Raw genomic sequence first — 19,152 nt, forward strand, 5'->3', positions numbered from 1 at the left:
GGTCATAACTCATAGGTCGCGCTGTGCCTTAGGGAAATGGCACCTTTGATCTTCTAGTGCTTGTTATTTATGTATTTAATGTTGAAGGTGCTGGAGAGGTGCACCGGATGCCTCCTGTGTGGTAGGCAACTGTGTTTCCACTGAGCTGCATTCCCAGCCCCCGCGTGTGAGTCTGTTTGTTTGTGTTGCCTACTCAAACTTGATATGTTGGAGATCCAAATGCAGATTTGAGCTGTCTCTCAAAGCCTATGTTTCTTCTTTTGCCTCTTACCTCCTGCAGACAGTGACTACATGTATCTTGTTTTCCAAGCACTTCAGACTTCTCCCTGATATCTCCCTCCCTCCCCTCCCTCCTTTCCTCCCTCCCCCTCTCTCCCTCCCCCTCTCTCCCTGTCCCTCTCCCAGTCCCTTTCCCTCTCCCTCTCCCTCTCTCTCTGGTGTGTGTATGTGTGGTATGCAGTGCATGTCTGTGTTTGCATGCATGTGTGGAGGGCAGCATGCACATGCATGTGCATGTATGTAGAGGTTGATATGGGCTTTTGCACTCTCCACCTTACTTATTCATTAAGGCAGGGCTTCTCACGTGAAGAGCTCCCAGATTTAGTCAGTCTAGACAGCCAACTTACTCCTGAGATCACTCCTCCGCCTTCTGAGTGCTGGGGTTGCCATGCCTGGCCAGCGTGTAACAAGTGCTTGACCCGCTGAGCCATCTCCCCAGCCCTCTACTTCTCTGTTTCTATCATAGCCCTCTGTTACCAGCAACCCACAGTACGGCATGAATGAGGTTTAAAAAATGGAAGTGAGGCCTGGCAAGATGGATTAGTGGGTAAAGGAGCTTGCCACTAAGTCTGATGATCCCAGTTCAATTCTCAGGTCCCACATGGTAGGAGAGAACCAACTCCCACAAACTCATCAGACCTCCATGGACACATCACAGTAAGCACATGCTTGCAGGTATGTGCGTGCGCGCACGCACACACACACACACACAAATATAAGTGTAATTAAAATGTAAATGAGGTCATGTTACTCCCATACCTAAAACTACCAGTGACTTCTATTACTCTCATAAAATCTAGACTCGACCCCTGGATCCTGACTAAGGCTTGACTTCATCTACCCTGCCTAACTCATGTCTCCTCTCTCCTCTGCTGTGTGGCTATTGCCTCCTGACTACCCTTCCTTCTCACTCCTTCCAGGTAGTCTGGATAAAAATGGCCCCCATAGGGCCACAGGGACTGGCACTCTTAAGAGGTGTGATCTTGTTGGAGTAGGTGTGGCCTTGTTTGAGGAACTATGTCACTGGGGGGTGGGCTTCGATGCCCAGGGTGGCATTCTTTTCCTGCTGTCTGTGGATCCAGATGGAGAATTCTCAGCTACCTCTCCAGCGCTGTGTTCGCCTGCAAGCGGCCATGCTTCCCACCATGTTGATAATGAACTAAACCTCTGAACTGTCAGCCAGCCCTAACCTAATCAAATGTTTTCCTTTATAAGAGTTGCTGTGGTTATGGTGTCTCTTCACAGCAATAATGATGATGATGATGATGATGATGATGATGATGATGATGATGATGATGATAATAATAATAATAATAATAATAACCCTAAGACAGCCCTCTTCACATGCATCAGGAACAGTTCTCATAAGAGTATGGGAGATTGGTTGCTCTGTTACATACGAAGCTGTGTCTCTGAGCTAGACAGATGTCTGAAGGAAGCCTTGCAGAGGTTTGGAAAAGGGCATTCCAATTAGAAGGGAGAGTCAGTGTAAAGCCAGGGAGAGGTTACACCTCAGCCCTGTGAGGACACGGCTGTTGGTGGCTCTGTTCACTCTGCGGTGTTCAGCATGTGGAAAGGAACCTGACACATTGGGAGCTCAGAGTTTATTGGAAGGCGAATCGTACTTTCATCTCTTCTAGCTGCCGTGCCTTCTCTGTATCCTCGAATATTTGTTTTGTGCTTTTTTATAATTGCTTTCCTATAATATGTTTTAACGTTTGTTGACGTGGTATGGTTTAGGATTTTTACTGCTTTGTGGGGCTGAGGATGTAGGTCAGGGGTAGAGCACTGGCCTAGCCTGCTCTAGGCCAAGGGTCAGCCCCCAGCACCACAAAAACAAATAAGCACATAGAGTTTTCACTGCTCAAGCAATAATTTTCTGACACATGTTCTTTATTCAAGAGCTGGGGAGATGGCTCAGTGGGTAAAGTGGTTGTCATGGAAGCCCCAGGCACCTGAGTTCCCATCCCCATCCCTCATGTAAAAGCCAGGCACAGGAACATGCATCAGTAGCCGAGAGCCGAGGAGGCGGAGGCAGGGGATGGATGGAATTTGTTGGCCAGACAGTCTACTCACTCAGTCCAGCTTCAGTAAGAAATCCTGGGGGTGATAGAGGAAGACACTCAACATGGACCTCTGACCTGTGAGGCAGGATACACACACGCACACACACACACACACTCACACACACACATACACACGCACTCACACACACTCTCTCTCACAACACACACTCACACAATAGACACACACACACACACACGTATACAAACACATACACCACACCACTCAAACATAAAATTAAAAACACTTCACTGGTTATTATATTTTTCTACTTCTTTCTCAAGTATTATGACATATATGTATATATGCATACATGTGTGTATGTGTGTACATCCTGGCTCGGTTATTGTTATGATTGCTATTGCCTCCCATCTTTGAAGGAAGGGATTCTACCTGGCCTTGCTGTTTTGTCTGTTGACATCGCTCAGGGATCAGTGGCGCTTCTCCGTCATTCTCAGTGAGGTTTTATGAAGAGCATTTAGGCTTGTGCATGTTTTTGGAAGGAGGATGGTTTTTTTTTAAATGAAAACCTGTGTGTTGCATCTGTGTATTTGTATATATTGTGAATGTAAGCATGTCCATATAACCACTGTTCCTCCAGAAGATTACTTACGCCCATCTTTTGGTCACAGCTTCTCCCCTTTCCTCTATAAGATTACCCGCCTAACTACCCTTCACTGTAGATTCACTTTTCCTTTCTGCGAGTGGAGGTGATAAGATGTGCACTTTCATTTCGGGTTAATTTCCCTCATATTATGCTGATAAAAAGCAAGTGCCCGGTGAAACTCACAGCGGTACGATGAGGGCTGTGCCCAGTCCAGGTCTGCTGTGAGGTACCTGGCTGGTGGACACATCCCACGGATAAACAAGTTCTCACTATTATTGTCTGTCTAGCCCACATTCTCTTAGAGTGCACAGCTAGTTTCCCCTTATCATCCTTCAGATACAGACCCCCTGTATCTGAAGATCTAAAATAATTTTCCCCTCTATGAAAATACCCTTCAGTGTTTTCCTTTGGGAACTGTTAAAAGTATAAATTTTGTCTTTCTAAAAATGTTTTAATTCTTTGTTGAAGGAGGATTTTAGGGGAGAGAGTATTTCTGCAGAAGGCTTTACCTTTTGTTAATTATGTTATCAGCCAACACGTTTTGTTTCTTGCCTAAAAAGCATCCTCTCCTTTCCCTGTTAGCATCTCCCGCACATTTTTGGCCCTTCTTTCGAGGGTTTTACAATTATCTCCCGAGGTATGGATTTCCTTTTAATCTGACTTGAGTTCACAAGGCCTCCTGCATGTTTGTCTTGACTCTGTCATCAGCTACAGAAACCTCTCTGTCAAACCGTTCTGTCAATCATGCCCCTTCCCTCTTACTCCAAACACACTCATTTCAGGCCTTTGCTCTGTTGCCTGCCAGTCTTCTGCGTTTTCTATGGTCTCCATCTGCCTCCTTGATCTGAATGTTCTCTTAACCTCTATGTCTCTATGCCATTTCCACTTCAGTTGTGGTCACTCTGCTGAATCCCCCACTCCCCGAGTTCCCATCATCATTTAAGATGTAGGATTTGCATTCACTTCCTTACCATTTCTGACCCTGCCTTGTGTTTCAGAGAGTGGATCACACCGCTTTTCTGCAGGGTTGGTATAATTACAATCTGCAAATATTTTGCAGTTTACAAAGCATTCTTGTTTGTGAGCTGGAAACATTCACAAATGGGAGATCGCATAAATTACCCAAATCCTGTGGTGACTCTCTCTTCTTTCAGAGGGGATCAGGTTATTTGCTTCAGACCTCACAGAGAACTAACACTGAACGCCCCAGGGACCCTAGTCCATCCTTACTCTGTGGCAGCCACAGGCCAATGAGAGCAAAGCCCATCAGAGTCCTCTCCTTCCTTGACAAGCATTGGAACTCCAGTCTCTATCTCTCTAGCCTTGCTGCAGGTTCAAGAGTGCATATCTCAGCCCCGTCCCCCAGGCTAAAGCATGGACGCGGGTGTAATCCAATTGTCTGTATCCACTGTGCTCTCTACGCCCATCTAGCCGCTCTCTCCTGGAGCTAGCTAGCAATTACGTGTGATCTTGTTAGCAGTGCGACTGAGCAGGTTGATGGAACGCTTGAGTTATTGACAGAGGGTAGCTGGCTCAAAAGATCCCATTTACCATGTTTAGATTCCAAAGTCTGGGTTAGTAGTCTTATTAGCTTATTTTCTGTTTTAGCAAAGAAATAATGGACTTTTTTGCATCTGTCTGTGCACATGTGTGCTCACGAGTACATTCATGCGTGTGTGCGTAGGTGCATGCGTGCGTATGTGCATACATGTATGTGCATGAACCTGTGTGCAACCCTAGCTCTTGTTTCTGAGGAGCCATCCAACTTGTCTTTTGAGGTTCTCTTGCTGGGGTCTGGAAGTAGCTGGTGAGGCAATGCTGTATGGCCAGTGTGCTCCAGAGATCCACTTGCTTTTACCTCCCCAGTCTTGGTGCGAGGGCATGCACCACCATGCCTGGCTTCCTAAGTGGGTCCTGAGGATTAGAACTCAGGTCCTCATGCTTGTGCTGTAAGCTCTCTATTGTCTCACTGATTCTAACTATTATGGTGGCTCCCCCTTTGAGTGGTCCGCGTGTTCTTTATTTTAATGAGTAATTTGCATTATTTACCCTAGCCACCTCTGCCACCGATCCACATTCTGTATAATTTTGTCTCCCAACTGCAGTTTTCCAGAGTTGACTTGGATCAGGCCTTGTTCCAGCCCTTTCCATCAGAAATCATATTCCAGAACTATTCTCCCTGTGAAGTCTATGAAGTGCCATTGGTTTTGAGGAACAACGACAAAGTAAGTATGTTCACTGGTGTAGGTGAACTTTCCTAGAACTCTGGAGGATGGGTCGGTAAGCTGGATTCTGCAGGGTCTTGGGTACACTCTTTAATTTGACGGACATAGGAAAATATTATGCAAACATGCTCATTGACTTCAAGTTTCACTAATACAAAGCTAGGTCTGATTGTTGCTACCTGTACCGTCCACTGCAGTGCCCAACAGATGGCAAACTCCCAACGTGTGCTCGAAATTCCTCTTTAAAAAAGATTTATTTATTTTTTATTTTATGTATGTGAGCATTTGGCCTGCACATATGTAAGGTGCACTGCCAACAGAGGCCTGTAGAGGGCATCAGATCTCCCGGAACTGGAGTTACAGATGGTTGTGAGCCACAATGTGGGTGCTTAAAATCTAAGTCAGGCCCTCTGGAAGAGCAGCCAGTGCTCTTAACTGCTAAGCCATCCCTTCAGCCCCACGCCCCAACCTCGCATGCAAAAAGTGTGGGTTTGATGAATGACAGGGAGTGCTTGTGTCTGGGCTAGGATTGCATCGGGGCTAAATGCCTAGGACTAGTGCAGACTCAGAATGTAGACCCCACTAACCCAGCTCAAGGAATTATCCGCTCAGAGGACTAGCAAATGTGAGCATTGATACTCACATTCCTCAAACTATTTCTAGAAGCCTCTTCTGTAGCTCTCTCCTCTTGTTGTCTTCTCCCTATTACGTGAAATAGCCTTCAGACATTGTGTCCAAAGGGCTTCTCTCAGTATCCACACCATGCTCCTTTGAAATTCCAACTGAGGGTTTCTTCCCCAGTCTTACGTCTTTTTCTTTAAAGATAAACTAAGGTTTGTTTCAAAGAAAAGAATCCATCGCCAGAGGATTTCCTTGACACCTGGCCGTAACAGAAGAAGGGTTATGAGGAAGCTTTAAGCACAGTTAAGTGCAGAAATAAGCAGATGGTGTGCGAGGGGCGTGCATCTCCACAGTCCTAAACTTCAGGGGAAGACGACAGGAATCTAGGCATGTGGACGAAGGGAGCTGAGCTACAAGAAAAATGAGAAATGAGTCTGTGCAGCAGCCCAAAGCAAGTGCGAAGACATGCCTTTCGGAGATCAATAGGGTGATTTAACGCCAGCAAAGCCACTCTGTAGACAATGGTACATTTATAGTCTGGGTCTGTGCGTTTGTCTCTGGCTGCAGTGTTATTAGCAAGAGAAGCTCAGGACAGAAGCTCAGGGCCTGGTGGAGAGATGAGGAAGAACTGAAGGTGACCAGGGTCATGTCCCCAGACCTCAAGAAGAGTCACATGCTGTAGACATTAGGACTTTCCACATGGGGCTGCCAACAGGTTTGTTTTCTTGTGTAGAATTCCCCTTTCCCCTCTTACTGATATTTTACACCATTTTAGGTTTTATTAGACTAGTAAGGATGAAGCAGGACTAGCCTAAAGGGCATTTGGTAATCCCACGTGACTCTAAACAAGAAGTGGTTATCAGTAGGTGTATATGAGGAAGTCATGGGTAGGGGGATGTATACATTTCATCTCCCAAAGGGCACAGTTTTTTGGATAACCCACCTTTCTCTCGGGTGAGATGCAACCAAAACATTGGCCCCATGGAAATTCCTCAGCCCGGGAAAGTTCAGTTATCTGCAAGCAGATAAGCTTTCTCCAGGATAGGCAGGTCTGCTCTCACTTGACTTACACCACGCTGTGCGCGGAGAGGCTGACACAAGCTCTCTGTTCCTCTTCCTTCATGGTCATACAAATGCCCATGGTAAGCAGAAGTGTCGGATGACCCTGGATCTGGGGTTGCAGGCCGTTATGAACCACTCAGGGTAGGTGCTTGGAACTGAGTGTGTGCTCTTTGCATTGAGTCATCTTCTCTCCAGCTCCAGCGATGCTCTTAGTAAAGGACGCACAACACACATACTGCTCTTTTCCTGTCCGAAATGTGCACCACCACCACTCCTCTCTCCAGAGTCTCCTATACAGACAAGCCAGCCTGAGATCTGTCTACCCCCTCCTGGGTGCTGTGATTCAAGGCCTGTGCCACTGCACCTGGCACAATGCATGTTCCTTGACGCCTCCCTCTCTGCTCCTAAGAGCCTTCTCATTCCTTTCGGTGTTTCTTTATAAATCTTTTCAAGGTCATGGGAGTTCCTTTCTCTCCATGTTTTACTTGTGACCTCAGGTCATCTTTTAACTGGTTGACTTAGCTGTACTTAACTCTCTTCTACTATTTTGAGTCATTAACAAATACTCTTTAGCAGGTAAGGTCCCAGTACTCATGAATCTGAAGTAGGAGGACCATGTGCTTGAGGCTATTCTGAGTTACATAGGAAGATCTTGTCTCAAACCCCAGAAAAATCCCAAGTAAACCATTCCCCTGATGTGTGTGGGTGCGCACGTGTGTGTGTGTGTGTGTGTGTGTGTGTGTGTGTGTGTATAGATCTTCCACCCCTGACCACTCCCATTTGCTTCTTAATTGTATTTCTTATTTATACTATCTGGGATAGAGTTATATATCTCTGGGCAAGACCAGGGGAGCAGAGGCCAAGACCTTAAAAGAATAAAACAGTTTGAAGCTGGCCCTGAGATCAGTTAAGGGTTATCCGTCTGCCTTTTGTTCTTATTTCTTGATGATGTTCCTATGAATAGGGTGGGTGGAGTCAGGTCTCCCCAAACCCAGTGCTTGATGGATTTACTTTCTTCCTCTGGCCTGGGTATTACCTCAAAGCTAAAAACCCATTGTGAGGATGGGGTGGCACATCATGTCCCAGGGATGGTCCTGAGAGCACCGTGGGATGTCTTTTCTCAAACACTTTCCAAATGTTGAGACAGGCAGCTTAATTCTGCTGTGCAGTGCGGGGTTAGGGTGGGGGTGAGGTGGATTTGGGGGGGACACACGTATGCAACACATTGAGCAGTCCATTCTGAAGAAAGTCATTTCAGCTCTAAAATGAACACAGACTTGGAATGCTAACAAACGTGAATAATAATAATAATGTTAGTAAAAGCAGAGTTAATGTGTCATAAAGACTGACTGTTGAGCCCTTAGGATAAGGGTAGATACAATTTCCCTTTGCATTTGAAACAACTGAAACCCTGATCAGGGCCAGAGACCCAGCAAAGAGTGGACGGAGGCCTGACTGCACTCGCTCGACTCTGAAGTTTGTGCTTCTCCTCTACCTTTCCCTCATACATGAGGCCATCCTGTGTTTCTCCCGCAGATCCCAAGGATGGTAAAAGTTGTTGAAGAAAGCTCACCTTACTTTAAAATCATCAGCCCCAAAGACATCGGCCACAAGGTAGCCCCGGGAGTGCCGTCCATATTCCGAATCCTCTTCACTCCAGAGGAGAACAAGGTAATCACAACACTGGCAAAAGACCGTTTATGTGTCTCTAGCACTTTGTAGTCCGACTCCAAACACTCACCACAGGGCTGCCAGTGTCCATGGGAGTGTCAGTGGTATTTGAAGCGGGCTGTGGTGGTGTGAGGGTCATCTTGGTGGCTCTCGTAGTTGTATCAGTCTGGGGTTTTGTTGCTGGTTTGCTATTGTGGTGGAATGCCTTAGGGTGAGCATGTGTAAAGAAGAGTTGCATCTAGCTCCCAGTCTTCGAGGCTGACACTCCAAATAGCACAGGTCTAACTCCAGCAAGCCCCACTGCTCCCATAGCTGAGTCACCTCCTGGTGGACGGCATCATCTACAAAGGAGAGATGGAATGGTGATCAAGGAAACTACAACTTGCAGAAGGACCAGCAATGGCTTCCTCCACCCACCCTGCCAGGCTCTACCTCTTAAAGGGATACCACCTCCCAATACCATCATGTTAAAGATCTATCTCCTGCCTATGAATCCTGGAGGTCAAGCCATGAACAAACATAACAGGAGAGCTGTAGACAGCACTCTTATTAGATATGGTTGTATTAAGAGGAGAAAGGAGGAGGGGGATAGGAGGGAGGGGGGCCGTACTAGTGATAAGCTAAGTACTGTTGTGTCTGTGAGCCCTAAGTCCCTAGGTGTGAGAAAGCCTGATCCTGCTGGACACCCCCTGCTAGCCTCTAACCCGACAGGTTTATACTATATACTGTCAAAGGGCCACCAATAAAGAAAAGGTATAGTCTGGAAGCAGTGATCTGAGATAAAGGATTAAAAACTATGGTTTTAGATGTTTTGGAAACTAGTGGGTCATATATCCCTCCTCCCAGAATCCCAACCTACCTGAAAAAGAGACCTAAATTCAAATATTGATCACACTCACCCTCAGCCATAGCGAAAACATGGCCAGGGCTCTAGGCTGAGATTGAAGTCCTCCGTAAGAGACTGACTTAACCTTAGAGTCCTCCTCGAGCACAGCAGGGAAGGAGGCTCTAACACCAGAGATCTGCCTGAGCCGCTGAACCCTGTCTGCACACGAACAGCCAAGGAAAAGCCTGCACACCAAAAGATGAGGCCACTTTCCCTCAGCACCACCCGAAGACTCGTCTAGGTCCCGGGAAGCCCAGTCTTGCCTTGGAGGGAAGGAGCAAGGATGCAGGAGTCAGAGGGAAGCTCCCTTCCCTGGGCAGGATTGTTGGTTAGCCCAACCGGAGGCTGAGGGGGGAGGGAAGGGATTCACCACCATGAGAAGGAGGTAGAACAGAAAGCATCACTTACCTGGACATGAACAGCAGGCTCTGCTGTCAGCACAGGTAGCGAGAGATGAGGGAATGATTTTCAGGTACCATCTCTTTCTGAGCGGCAGTTGCTGGGGGAGGAACAATCATCCTCTTTTGAGGATATGGCCTTCCTGTGTTCCAGGGGTGCCCCCCCACCTTTGTACACAAGGGCGGCGCTAAATGGACTTAATGAGTTATCAAAAGAGAGGGGAATATAAAATTGGGAGGGGCTGACTGGAAGAGAGTGTGAGGGCGTGGATGGAGAAATAAGAGATAGATATGAGGTTGGTGATTTAGCTCAGCGGTAGAGCGCTTGCCTATGAAGCGCAAGGCCCTGGGTTCAGTTACCAGCTCCGAAAAAAAAAAAGAACCAAAAAAAAAAAAAAAGAAATAGATATGATCATATTTACTTATATACATGTATGAAATTCTCAACAACAAAGAAAGCACTAGAATAAAGAGGTGGGCTAAGGATAATGCTCACAGGAGGCATGCGTGTTAGCAGCGGGTATAGATAGATACGAGCGCCATTATAGCTGGAATCAATAGAGGAACTAGATAAGTTAGCTCTGAACGGCCTCTCTGCCACTAATACTTATTATATGCTGTTACTATCATTACCAGCAGTCTCACCACTAATGTGGCCGTGACTCCTTTTCTGCAGGGCAGGGAGGGGCACAGTCTCCTGTGGCTGGCTTCCTGACATGTCACCGGTCATACTGCTGTTTATCTCTTGGGTTGTGTTTATGGAATTACTGATGTGCTTGGTAACCAGTAAAACAAGTGAGAAGCCATGTCCTGATATGAGACTTTTAGCTGTGGATTGTTGAATCGATCCTTCCCCGCCCTCAGGCTCTCTAGCTGTGAAGCAAAAGAACCTGGGTCTGGCTGGGGCTGCGGTGTCAGATGCTGGCCCCCATTGTTTTGTGGATAGCAGGTTGCAAGCCTCTGTGTGGCCTGAACTGCAGAGCATGTCTGATTTGGGGACTCAGTTCCCAGTTTTGTCTTCTTCCTTAGCAGGAGAAAAATGTGTTTTCTGGGGGAAGGTGGTACTGCACCACCTGCAGGAGCTCTGGCTACGAGAGTTCCACACGGGGCTTCCAGAGGACATGGAGTACAGTGCAGCGTAATCAGGGAGACAGAATAAATAGTCTCTGGTCTTAGGTGTATGCACTACATGACGATTTCGATCGTCAAAACTGTGTATTTAATATTTGTGCTTTCCAACACCCATGAACACCTTACTTAGAAACTACAGTGGTAGGGAGGTGAGTGGGCTGAGGGCTGGACAGAGCCTGAATGAAGGGCAGTTGCTTACAGGTGAATCTGGGTGGTGTAGGGTTTGCCGGAGTCCGTCACACTATTCTGTTGGCTTCTGTGTTTAAGTTTCCATAACCAAAGCTGAACACTGTAGTGTGTGTGTATGCCCCAAGTAATGGTCAGAATATATTTTATGTACTTTGGCATTTACTTTATCTATAATTTTTATATAACATTCTCCTCAAGGATTCATGTGCTTGGCTTCATTTTGTACTCTTTGTCCTACTCCAGATGATGGATTACCCCCTTGACACTTCATTCGCCTCTGATTTAAAGCAAGTTAAATGTTGTTATAGAGCTTTAATGCCATGGAGGTTGACAAACACGTGTAAGGAGTCATGGTGAGAGTAATGGCCGCCTAGGAGAAATGCACTCCTCCAGTTTTAAATTCCTTTAGGATTTGATAAGCAGGCCTGGTGGCCTAGGCTCACAATCCTAACTACCTAAGAGGGTGAAGCAGACCAACCTCGAGGTCAAGGTCTTCTTGGGCTATAGAGTGAGTTCAAGGCCAACCTGGATATCTTACCAGGTCCCTGTCTCTTGACTAAAACAAAATGAAGAAAGAAAGAAAGAGAGAAAGAAAGAAAGAAAGGAAGAAAGAAAGAAAGAAAGAAAAAAGAGGGAGGAAGGAAGGAGGAGGAAGGAAGGAAGGAGAGAGAGAAAGAGAGAGAGAGGAAGGAGGAGAAGGAAGGAGAGAGAGAGAGAGAGAGAGAGAGAGAGGAAGGAGGAGAAGGAAGGAGAGAGAGAGAGAGAGGAAGGAGGAGAAGGAAGGAGAGAGAGAGAGAGAGAGAGAGAGAGAGAGAGGGAGAGGGGGGAAGAAAGGACCCAAGGAAACAGGTCATTGATTGAGGACTTGCCCAGCAAGCAGGAGGCTCTGAGTTCAGCTTCCAGTAAAGGAAAAAGAAAGGGGGGGAGGAACTTGTGTTGGGATCGGCTGTAGGTGATTCTCCAGTTTACAGAGCTCTTTCTTTTTTCTGAAGATGGAGTCAGTTTCCTTGGCTGCTGCCCACAGGATCCAGTATTCAGCATCCCACTCATCCTCACTGTTGGGAAGCTGACAGGGCCGGTGCACAGAATGACCAGCTAGGTTCAGGCCTGCCCCGTCCACGCAGCTCGAGAAGGCAGCAGCGGAGAAGCGAAGCCAGATTTGCTTTAGGAAACAGTCAATCATGCCTGCTGGGTGGCCCTGTTTCTTCAGCTAGCCAGATGGATAGTCAGAGGGTTCACGCCATTCCGTGTCCCCTGCTGCTCTCCTCGCTCCAAGCCCCTCACATCTGGAGCGTGAGATGTGTAAATTGCAGCGTGCCACATTTAATAAGCTCACCCCTTTTCAGTCGAATTGTCAGCACCTGTGTATATTTGCACACTGAGGATGGTAATACAATTTCCAGGCTTCCCTGTCATGTATTGATTGGCTTCCTGCGTATGACAATTGCTAAGAATGCCAAATGCTCAGACAACAGGTGCAGTCAGTTCACTGTGACTTTCCCTATCCCTCCCCCCAGACTTAATATTAGTCTAATAGTACCAGTGCGTGTATCATGCACCATGGACGTATAATAGTCAGTGTTATTATCAAATAGTACCAAGGAATTCTGGAGCCTGTCATTAGTTTTCTTGGCCTCTTAGATTGTAATCTTTATCATTAAATTGAGTTGGGAAAATATTAAGCCTCGGTCAGAGGGAAACATAGGACACTGACTTAGAATCAAGAAAGCATGTTTCTACAGTGCTGCTATGTGAGACTGTAGCAGCATTGGGGGAGGGATGCAGGGTGGGGTTTTAATAACCATGTTTAGATGGAGCCAGCACGAAGGCTCATTAATTATGGCTAAGTCTAGGTGATGGCTATATCGGCATTTGTTATGCTCTTCTGAGTATGTTTCTAGGGAAAATATCCAATTAGGTATCAAAATGGCTTTCCTATGAAATTTAATACGTGTCTCAAGAAGGACAGGAGAAAACCATGTTTTATGTGCTCTAGATGTATAATAATGATAAACTGTACTTCCAAAGCTTTGAATTAAAGAGTAGATACTATAAAATCTCCTGAGGGGGTAGGGTATGTGATCAGGTCTCTGGTCAACGAGACCAACCTTGAAGCCAATGTCTAACTGAGGGCCACTTTAACTACTAATGCTCCAGCTTAGCCCTGGAGTTATGGGCATTTTCATCGTAGCTGACTCTCCCGATCAGCAATTTTGTTTCAGGCTTTAGTTTTTCTTGCTCAAATTTAGCTCTTCCTAGTCCTGTCTAGGTCCTTTCTATAAGCCACAGCCTAACACAGTACGAGACACACTGAAACAGAGCATCAGTTAACTCCAGGAAAATATAACGTAGTTTTCCTTTCAATTTGAATGTGTCCTATAGAGATCCTAAAGGCAGAAGCATGTAAGAAGCCATTTCTGGTCTGAATATATTATAAATTAACATCCTTTCTGATTGTCTCAACCAAAAGAACAATGTCCAAGGACTCTGGGAAGGACACTGTCTGCATTTGCTTTTGTGCCTTCCATGAGCCATATGTCTGCCTTTAAGCCTTCAGGACTGATGGAGTATCATTTGATCATTAGCCTGATAAGACTCGCTGGGATTCTTGTCATAGTTCAGGATTCAAGCCAACATATGAAGGACAAATAATGTTCTCTCACTCACTCAGTGGATTGTTTGAGCTAAAGCACAGAGGCTAATGGAACAAGGTTTGGCCTTCACGAAGCTTCTGACCCACAGTAAGTGGACCTGCTACTGCATAAATCTGTGTCAACGCTGACACGATAGAGAAGAGACAATGATGGGGATGCCTTTCCTTCAGTTGAGGTGACATCTGGGTACCAAGTTACCATCAGCCGTGCAAATGCCTATGGGAAGAGCCTTCTGGGAAAAGGGACAAAGTATAAAAGCCCTGTGGCAGAAATATGCTGGCCAGGAGCTCAGGAAAGCACCAGAAGGCTCGTGGGGCAGCAGCAGAGGAAGCTGCTAGAAAAACCAGAGGGGAAGAGGTTATAGGAGCTGAGAGGAGGAGGTTTGGGGAAGTATAGAAACATGAGAGGAAGCTGCAACGAACTCTGCAAGACCTTTTGATTATGGGAGCATAACTCAGAGAACTGAGTTCACATCACGGAGATTTCAAATGACCACTGCATGAGCGCTCTGGCTTTATCTGTCTACTCCTTGCCACAGTGGATTTTAAATCCCTATAACATCTTATTTAGACTACAAATACTTCAATATCTGTCTCTGAAGATAAGGACCTGTCAAGATATCAATAAGATCACCAGAAAATGTAAACATAACCCTGGTCCCTTGACCCATAACCACCATCTCAGTCAGTATTCAGGTTTCCCCTGTCGAGCCAGTTTGTTTCAATCAGTGAGGTTTCTCCATTGGTCTCCATTGGCTTATTTAGAATGGTCATCTGTCCTCTGGGGATTATAAACTCTTGGGTCGGTCAGAGCCGTGATTAGATTCATGCTGCATCACTTCAGGAGGTGTACGCTGTCTGCATCTGTTTCTATAGTAATTCAGCGAGGGTCATCCCTCATCATCCAGGTCTCACTGTGTGAAACAGGCTGACCTCAAACACATAAGGATCCTTCTGCTTCTGCCTCCCCAGTGCTGGGGTGAAAGGCTTATCCTTTCATGCCTGACAACTTTTAATATGTATACACACATACACACATACACACGCATACGCATACACACACATACACACTCACATACACACACACTATGCCTAATAACTTTTAATACATACACACATGCGTACCACACGTATGTAATTAGCTGACAGTAACTAATAACATGTCTATTACTTCAGTGTAGCCATCTCTTTTTGTAGCGAAACCATTAAAAATTAATCTTAGTGATTTTTAAGCACTGTGTCCATCTCTCACCAGTAACACAATACCACAGAGCAGGCAAGTTTTTCAGAAGAAAACTTTAATTTTGATCCTCATTCTGGTGCCACAGTGAGGAGGCAGTTTGGCCGTGACATTCTTACAGGCAGAGTTCCCAGTCTGCGTGTTCAGGTTCCTCTCTTCTTACAAATCCAACAGAAAGCCAACCATGGGGGCTCTAGACCTTATCTGGTACTGGTTGCTTCCCGAAGACCCAATCTGTGAGCCCCAGAGTTGGGTTTCAATCATCCTACAATCATAGAATGGGGACTAAAGGTTAACACATAAACCTTTAATGAGGAACACACACGGACACATGGAAACCATGGCAACTTGCTGTACATACATAGTTAACTACAGTGGCTGTGCAGAGCCAAAACTGGACCAGCCTCTCCCCAGCCTCTGAAAACCGCTACTCCACTCTTTTCTTCTATGAGTTTGACTGGTTTAGATTCTCTCTATACATGAAATCATGTATTTGGTTTTCTGTGCCTATTTTATTTCATTTAATGTAATGTCCTCTGGAGTTAGCCATATTGTACGAATAACAGACTTTTCCTCCTTGCATAGTAGCCCACAGTGTGTATATACATATATGTGCATATGTATGTATGTGTGTGAATTTGTTGTCTTTCTGTATTTGTTCACCCACTGATCTACTCTCGTGTTGATTCCCTGTTCTGGCTGCTCAGTGCTGTGAGCACGTACATCTCTTATCACACTCGCTTCATTTCTTTTGGATAAAGACATAAAATTCTTGGGTTGCATGGTGGCTCGCTCTGTCTGTCTGTCTGTCTGTCTGTCTGTCTGTTTGCCTATAACTAGGTTTTTGATACAGGATTTCTTTGTGTAGCCTTGGGTGTCCTAGAACTAACTCTATAGATCTAGCTGGCCTTGAACTCACAGAGATCCGCCTTCCTGTGCCTCTTAAGTGCTGGGATTAAAGGCACACGCCACCAATGCCTGGATACTTTGAAATTTTTTGAAGAATTTCCATGTTGTTTTCAACAATTACCATGCAAATTTGCATCTCTCCCAACACTAAACAAAGGAGTACTCATTTGAACTGGATTCCCCGCTGTCTACTCTATGGCCCAGCCCACTTTGCTGCAGGTTCTCTCTCCTGTCTCCTGCTGTCCTTCTGGCCTCCAGAGGTGACATTGAGGAGAGAGCTCTGTGACAGACTGGTAGAAAGGAATCAGAAGCTGTGTCTCATAAGACTGCTTAGACTTCCTGTCAGAATGGCCCATAGAACCTTGTGTTTTGTTTTCCTGCTGTCTATAATAGATGGGAACTGTGACAAAGGCAAGACTAGATGTTTGCAGTCGTTCAGACAGGCGATGAGGGTCATCTGAACTAGGGTAGTGACACTGAAGGGGGAGTTAAGAGGGTTTATTAGAGCTGTCAGGATCTGGATCAGGAAGTGAGTTTAAGAATGGATTGGTCAGTAACTAAAAAATGAAGGCACCGTTTGCCCGTTGGGACGAGGATGGGAAAGCTGGCTTGCAAAGCCAGCAGGAAGGTTGGGAATCAGGAGTTAAATGTTGAATTGTCTCCTGGACTTGGAAAAGGTATTAGTGACCTTGGACTCCAAGACTTTTTATGAAATGTCGCCTAGAGGCCAAGATGCTTCAGAGAGAAAGGGAAGCAAGGATGTGGCAACACTGGATCCAAATTACCACTAGGAAGGAGTTTGGCTACAGAGTCACTGAAAAAAGTGGGAGGGGGAAGCTAGAGGTGTAGTTTTTAAATAAGTAATATGAGGCTTTTCAAATGTGATTGTAAGCTGCTGTGCACCTGTTCTGTAAAGAGGGAAATCTAGAGGTTTGGGGAAGTGCTGAAATGACAGAGGTGTTGGTGTCTAGTGTGTAGGAGAGAGGTTGGTGAAGGCAGAGGGCATACGGACGAGGGGGCAAGGGCACGGCATCACCGGCAGGTGGTGTAAGGGTACTGGGTCAAGCATCTTTGAACTGAAGAGAAAATCACTTGTCTTAATGGATGATATTATACATCTGAATTATAAGTAAATTCACATTATCATTTTATAGTAAACACCAAACAGTTAAAACAAATTCCTACATCCCATCTCTCTTTCCATACCCAAGGTCAGAAGTCATTCTCTTAATCTACGGAGAAAGGTATCTGTCCCCAGGATGCTGAGACCTCAGCTTGACCACAGGAGATACAACCACAACACAGGCCAAACCCAAGATACCTGGCCAATCTCGCTTTTAAACTCACTGGATTTTCTAAACCAAGGAATTCCTTCTGAGGGCGATTCTGAGATTGAGAAACTATGATCTAACAGAGACTTGTTCCTGGTTGAGGAATTATACAGGTTATCCAGGGTTCCAAGGGCGGACTTCCCTAATTCCCTGTCAGATCTGGTTTCTCTCAATTCCCACTTCCAGCAACACATGTAGGAGTGGAGAAAAGGGAGAGAAAGGATGTGAGGTTTTAAGCACATTGGCCTTTGGCCTTGACGTACAGGCATGTATTAGAGTTGAAAACACCATTTCCCTCCACCATGTCTCCAAAAGAAAGAATTATGACTGTACTTGCCTTCTACCAAGGGACTAATGTAAAAATCAAGACTCCCTCTTTTCACTCCCAGAGTCAAATCTTCTCTGCTCATATTTTTCCGCTGTTTTTAAGGATTGAAGTGTGTGTGGAGGATGGGGGAGAGGGCTTTGTTCAAGAAGAAGGCCGTCTGGACAGTACTGTTACAGGGTAGCCTTTTAGGATAGAGAGAGACTCACGACTGAGTCTGTCATAGCAGAAGAGAAAGAGCTTGGAACAAATGCCCTCCCTTGAATGGCGACCTGATTCCTCTGCACCTCAGGACAGGGAAAGGGATTCCATCAGCACGAGCAGTGGCTCCCAAGTCATCAGGTCCAGATCCAACCTGTAAAGCACTGAACAACATAATCTATATACTACGTAATCTAATATACTCATATTCCTAACCTTGGAGATTAGAGGGTGCCGCAAAGGAACTGTTTAAACATTGTGGTCATATTCTTTCCTGGGTGTGGGAATCAATTAAGGAAAAACAAACAAACACTTAATTGTGACATCATGCCTAACCTCCATTTGGGAATTTGAGAAGATTCCAGAACATTCCTGCTACCCTGTCAATCAGCTTCCTCAGCCACCTCTAGCTGCCTTAAACCCTTACAGAGCAAGGTATAAGACAGGAGCCTGGAACTGAAAACAAAACACCCCAGGATGGCCTGAGAGCCCCACTCCACAGGACCCCTCCATGCCTTAATCAGTACTCGTCTGACTGACTTCTTTCCAGTTTGTAATTACCAACAAACTGGAAAGGGTTTGAGTACCTAAGGGAGAGAAAATAAAAGCAGTGCTCTGCCCCTTTAAGGCTCCTCTGTCATCCCACCAAACAGTCCTGGGATTGAATTCTAAGGGTTTTCCTACGATCAGATACTTTGGGGGCAATTTGTACTTCCTCATGTCTGGGCGTCATCATTCCCAAGCTTGGCTTTGCCATCTGAAAAGCAAAATCAATTGCAAGGCCAAGAGCCCAGCAACTTAACTTTAATACATCTTGAGAGGACTGTTCATTAATTTTTATTGCACACGCCTACCCAGAGACTTTATGTTCACAGTCTCCCTTGCCAGGAACACGCCGTTCCTGGATCTCTCCCTGTCGGTTCCTTTTTCATTTCAGCTCTGCATCCAAAGGTCGCCTCCTCCGGGAGGCTTCCCAGGTTGTCGAAGACTAAGCAGCCCCTTTTCACAGCAACATTTGTCTTACTTACTATTCTGCTGTGACAAAATACCACGATCAAGGCAATTTATAGAAGGGACGGCTTATTTGAGACCATTGTCCCAGAGGGATGAGTCCATCACAGTCACACCGTTAGGCAGACACAGGCAGCACAGAGGCATCGAGGCAGGGAGTCATGGCCATTGGAGCAGGAAGCCGAGAGGTCACATCTTAAACAGCAAGCTCGAAACAGGGAGAGGTAGCAAACTGGTAACAGGGTGAGGCCAGGAGATCTCAAAGCCAACCGGCAGCGACATACTTCTTCCGGTAAAGCCACACCTTCTAAGCATCCCCAAACAACACCATCAACTTGGAACCAAGTGT

The 19,152-nt window shown here is 45.9% G+C and overlaps 1 protein-coding gene and 1 long non-coding RNA gene across 10 annotated transcripts in view; one reads left to right on the forward strand and one right to left on the reverse strand.

Annotated features, from left to right (window-relative positions):
• Positions 1-19,152, forward strand: part of Hydin (Hydin, axonemal central pair apparatus protein) — a 346,279-nt gene that overhangs the window by 37,237 nt on the left and 289,890 nt on the right. For all 9 annotated transcript variants that reach the window (XM_039098232.2, XM_039098235.2, XM_039098234.2 and 6 more), the window contains exons 4-5: positions 5,056-5,175; positions 8,395-8,529. In XM_039098232.2, coding sequence (XP_038954160.1) covers positions 5,056-5,175; positions 8,395-8,529 — 255 coding nt within the window. The remainder of the gene's footprint in view (positions 1-5,055; positions 5,176-8,394; positions 8,530-19,152) is intronic.
• Positions 15,068-18,093, reverse strand: LOC134483367 (uncharacterized). The gene is made up of 2 exons (XR_010060232.1): positions 18,009-18,093; positions 15,068-15,291 (listed from the first exon to the last, which is right to left on the reverse strand). It is a non-coding gene; the product is annotated as an uncharacterized LOC134483367 (long non-coding RNA).

Source organism: Rattus norvegicus, chromosome 19 (genome assembly GCF_036323735.1).
Source record: "Rattus norvegicus strain BN/NHsdMcwi chromosome 19, GRCr8, whole genome shotgun sequence".
Classification (NCBI taxonomy): Eukaryota; Metazoa; Chordata; class Mammalia; order Rodentia; family Muridae; genus Rattus; species Rattus norvegicus.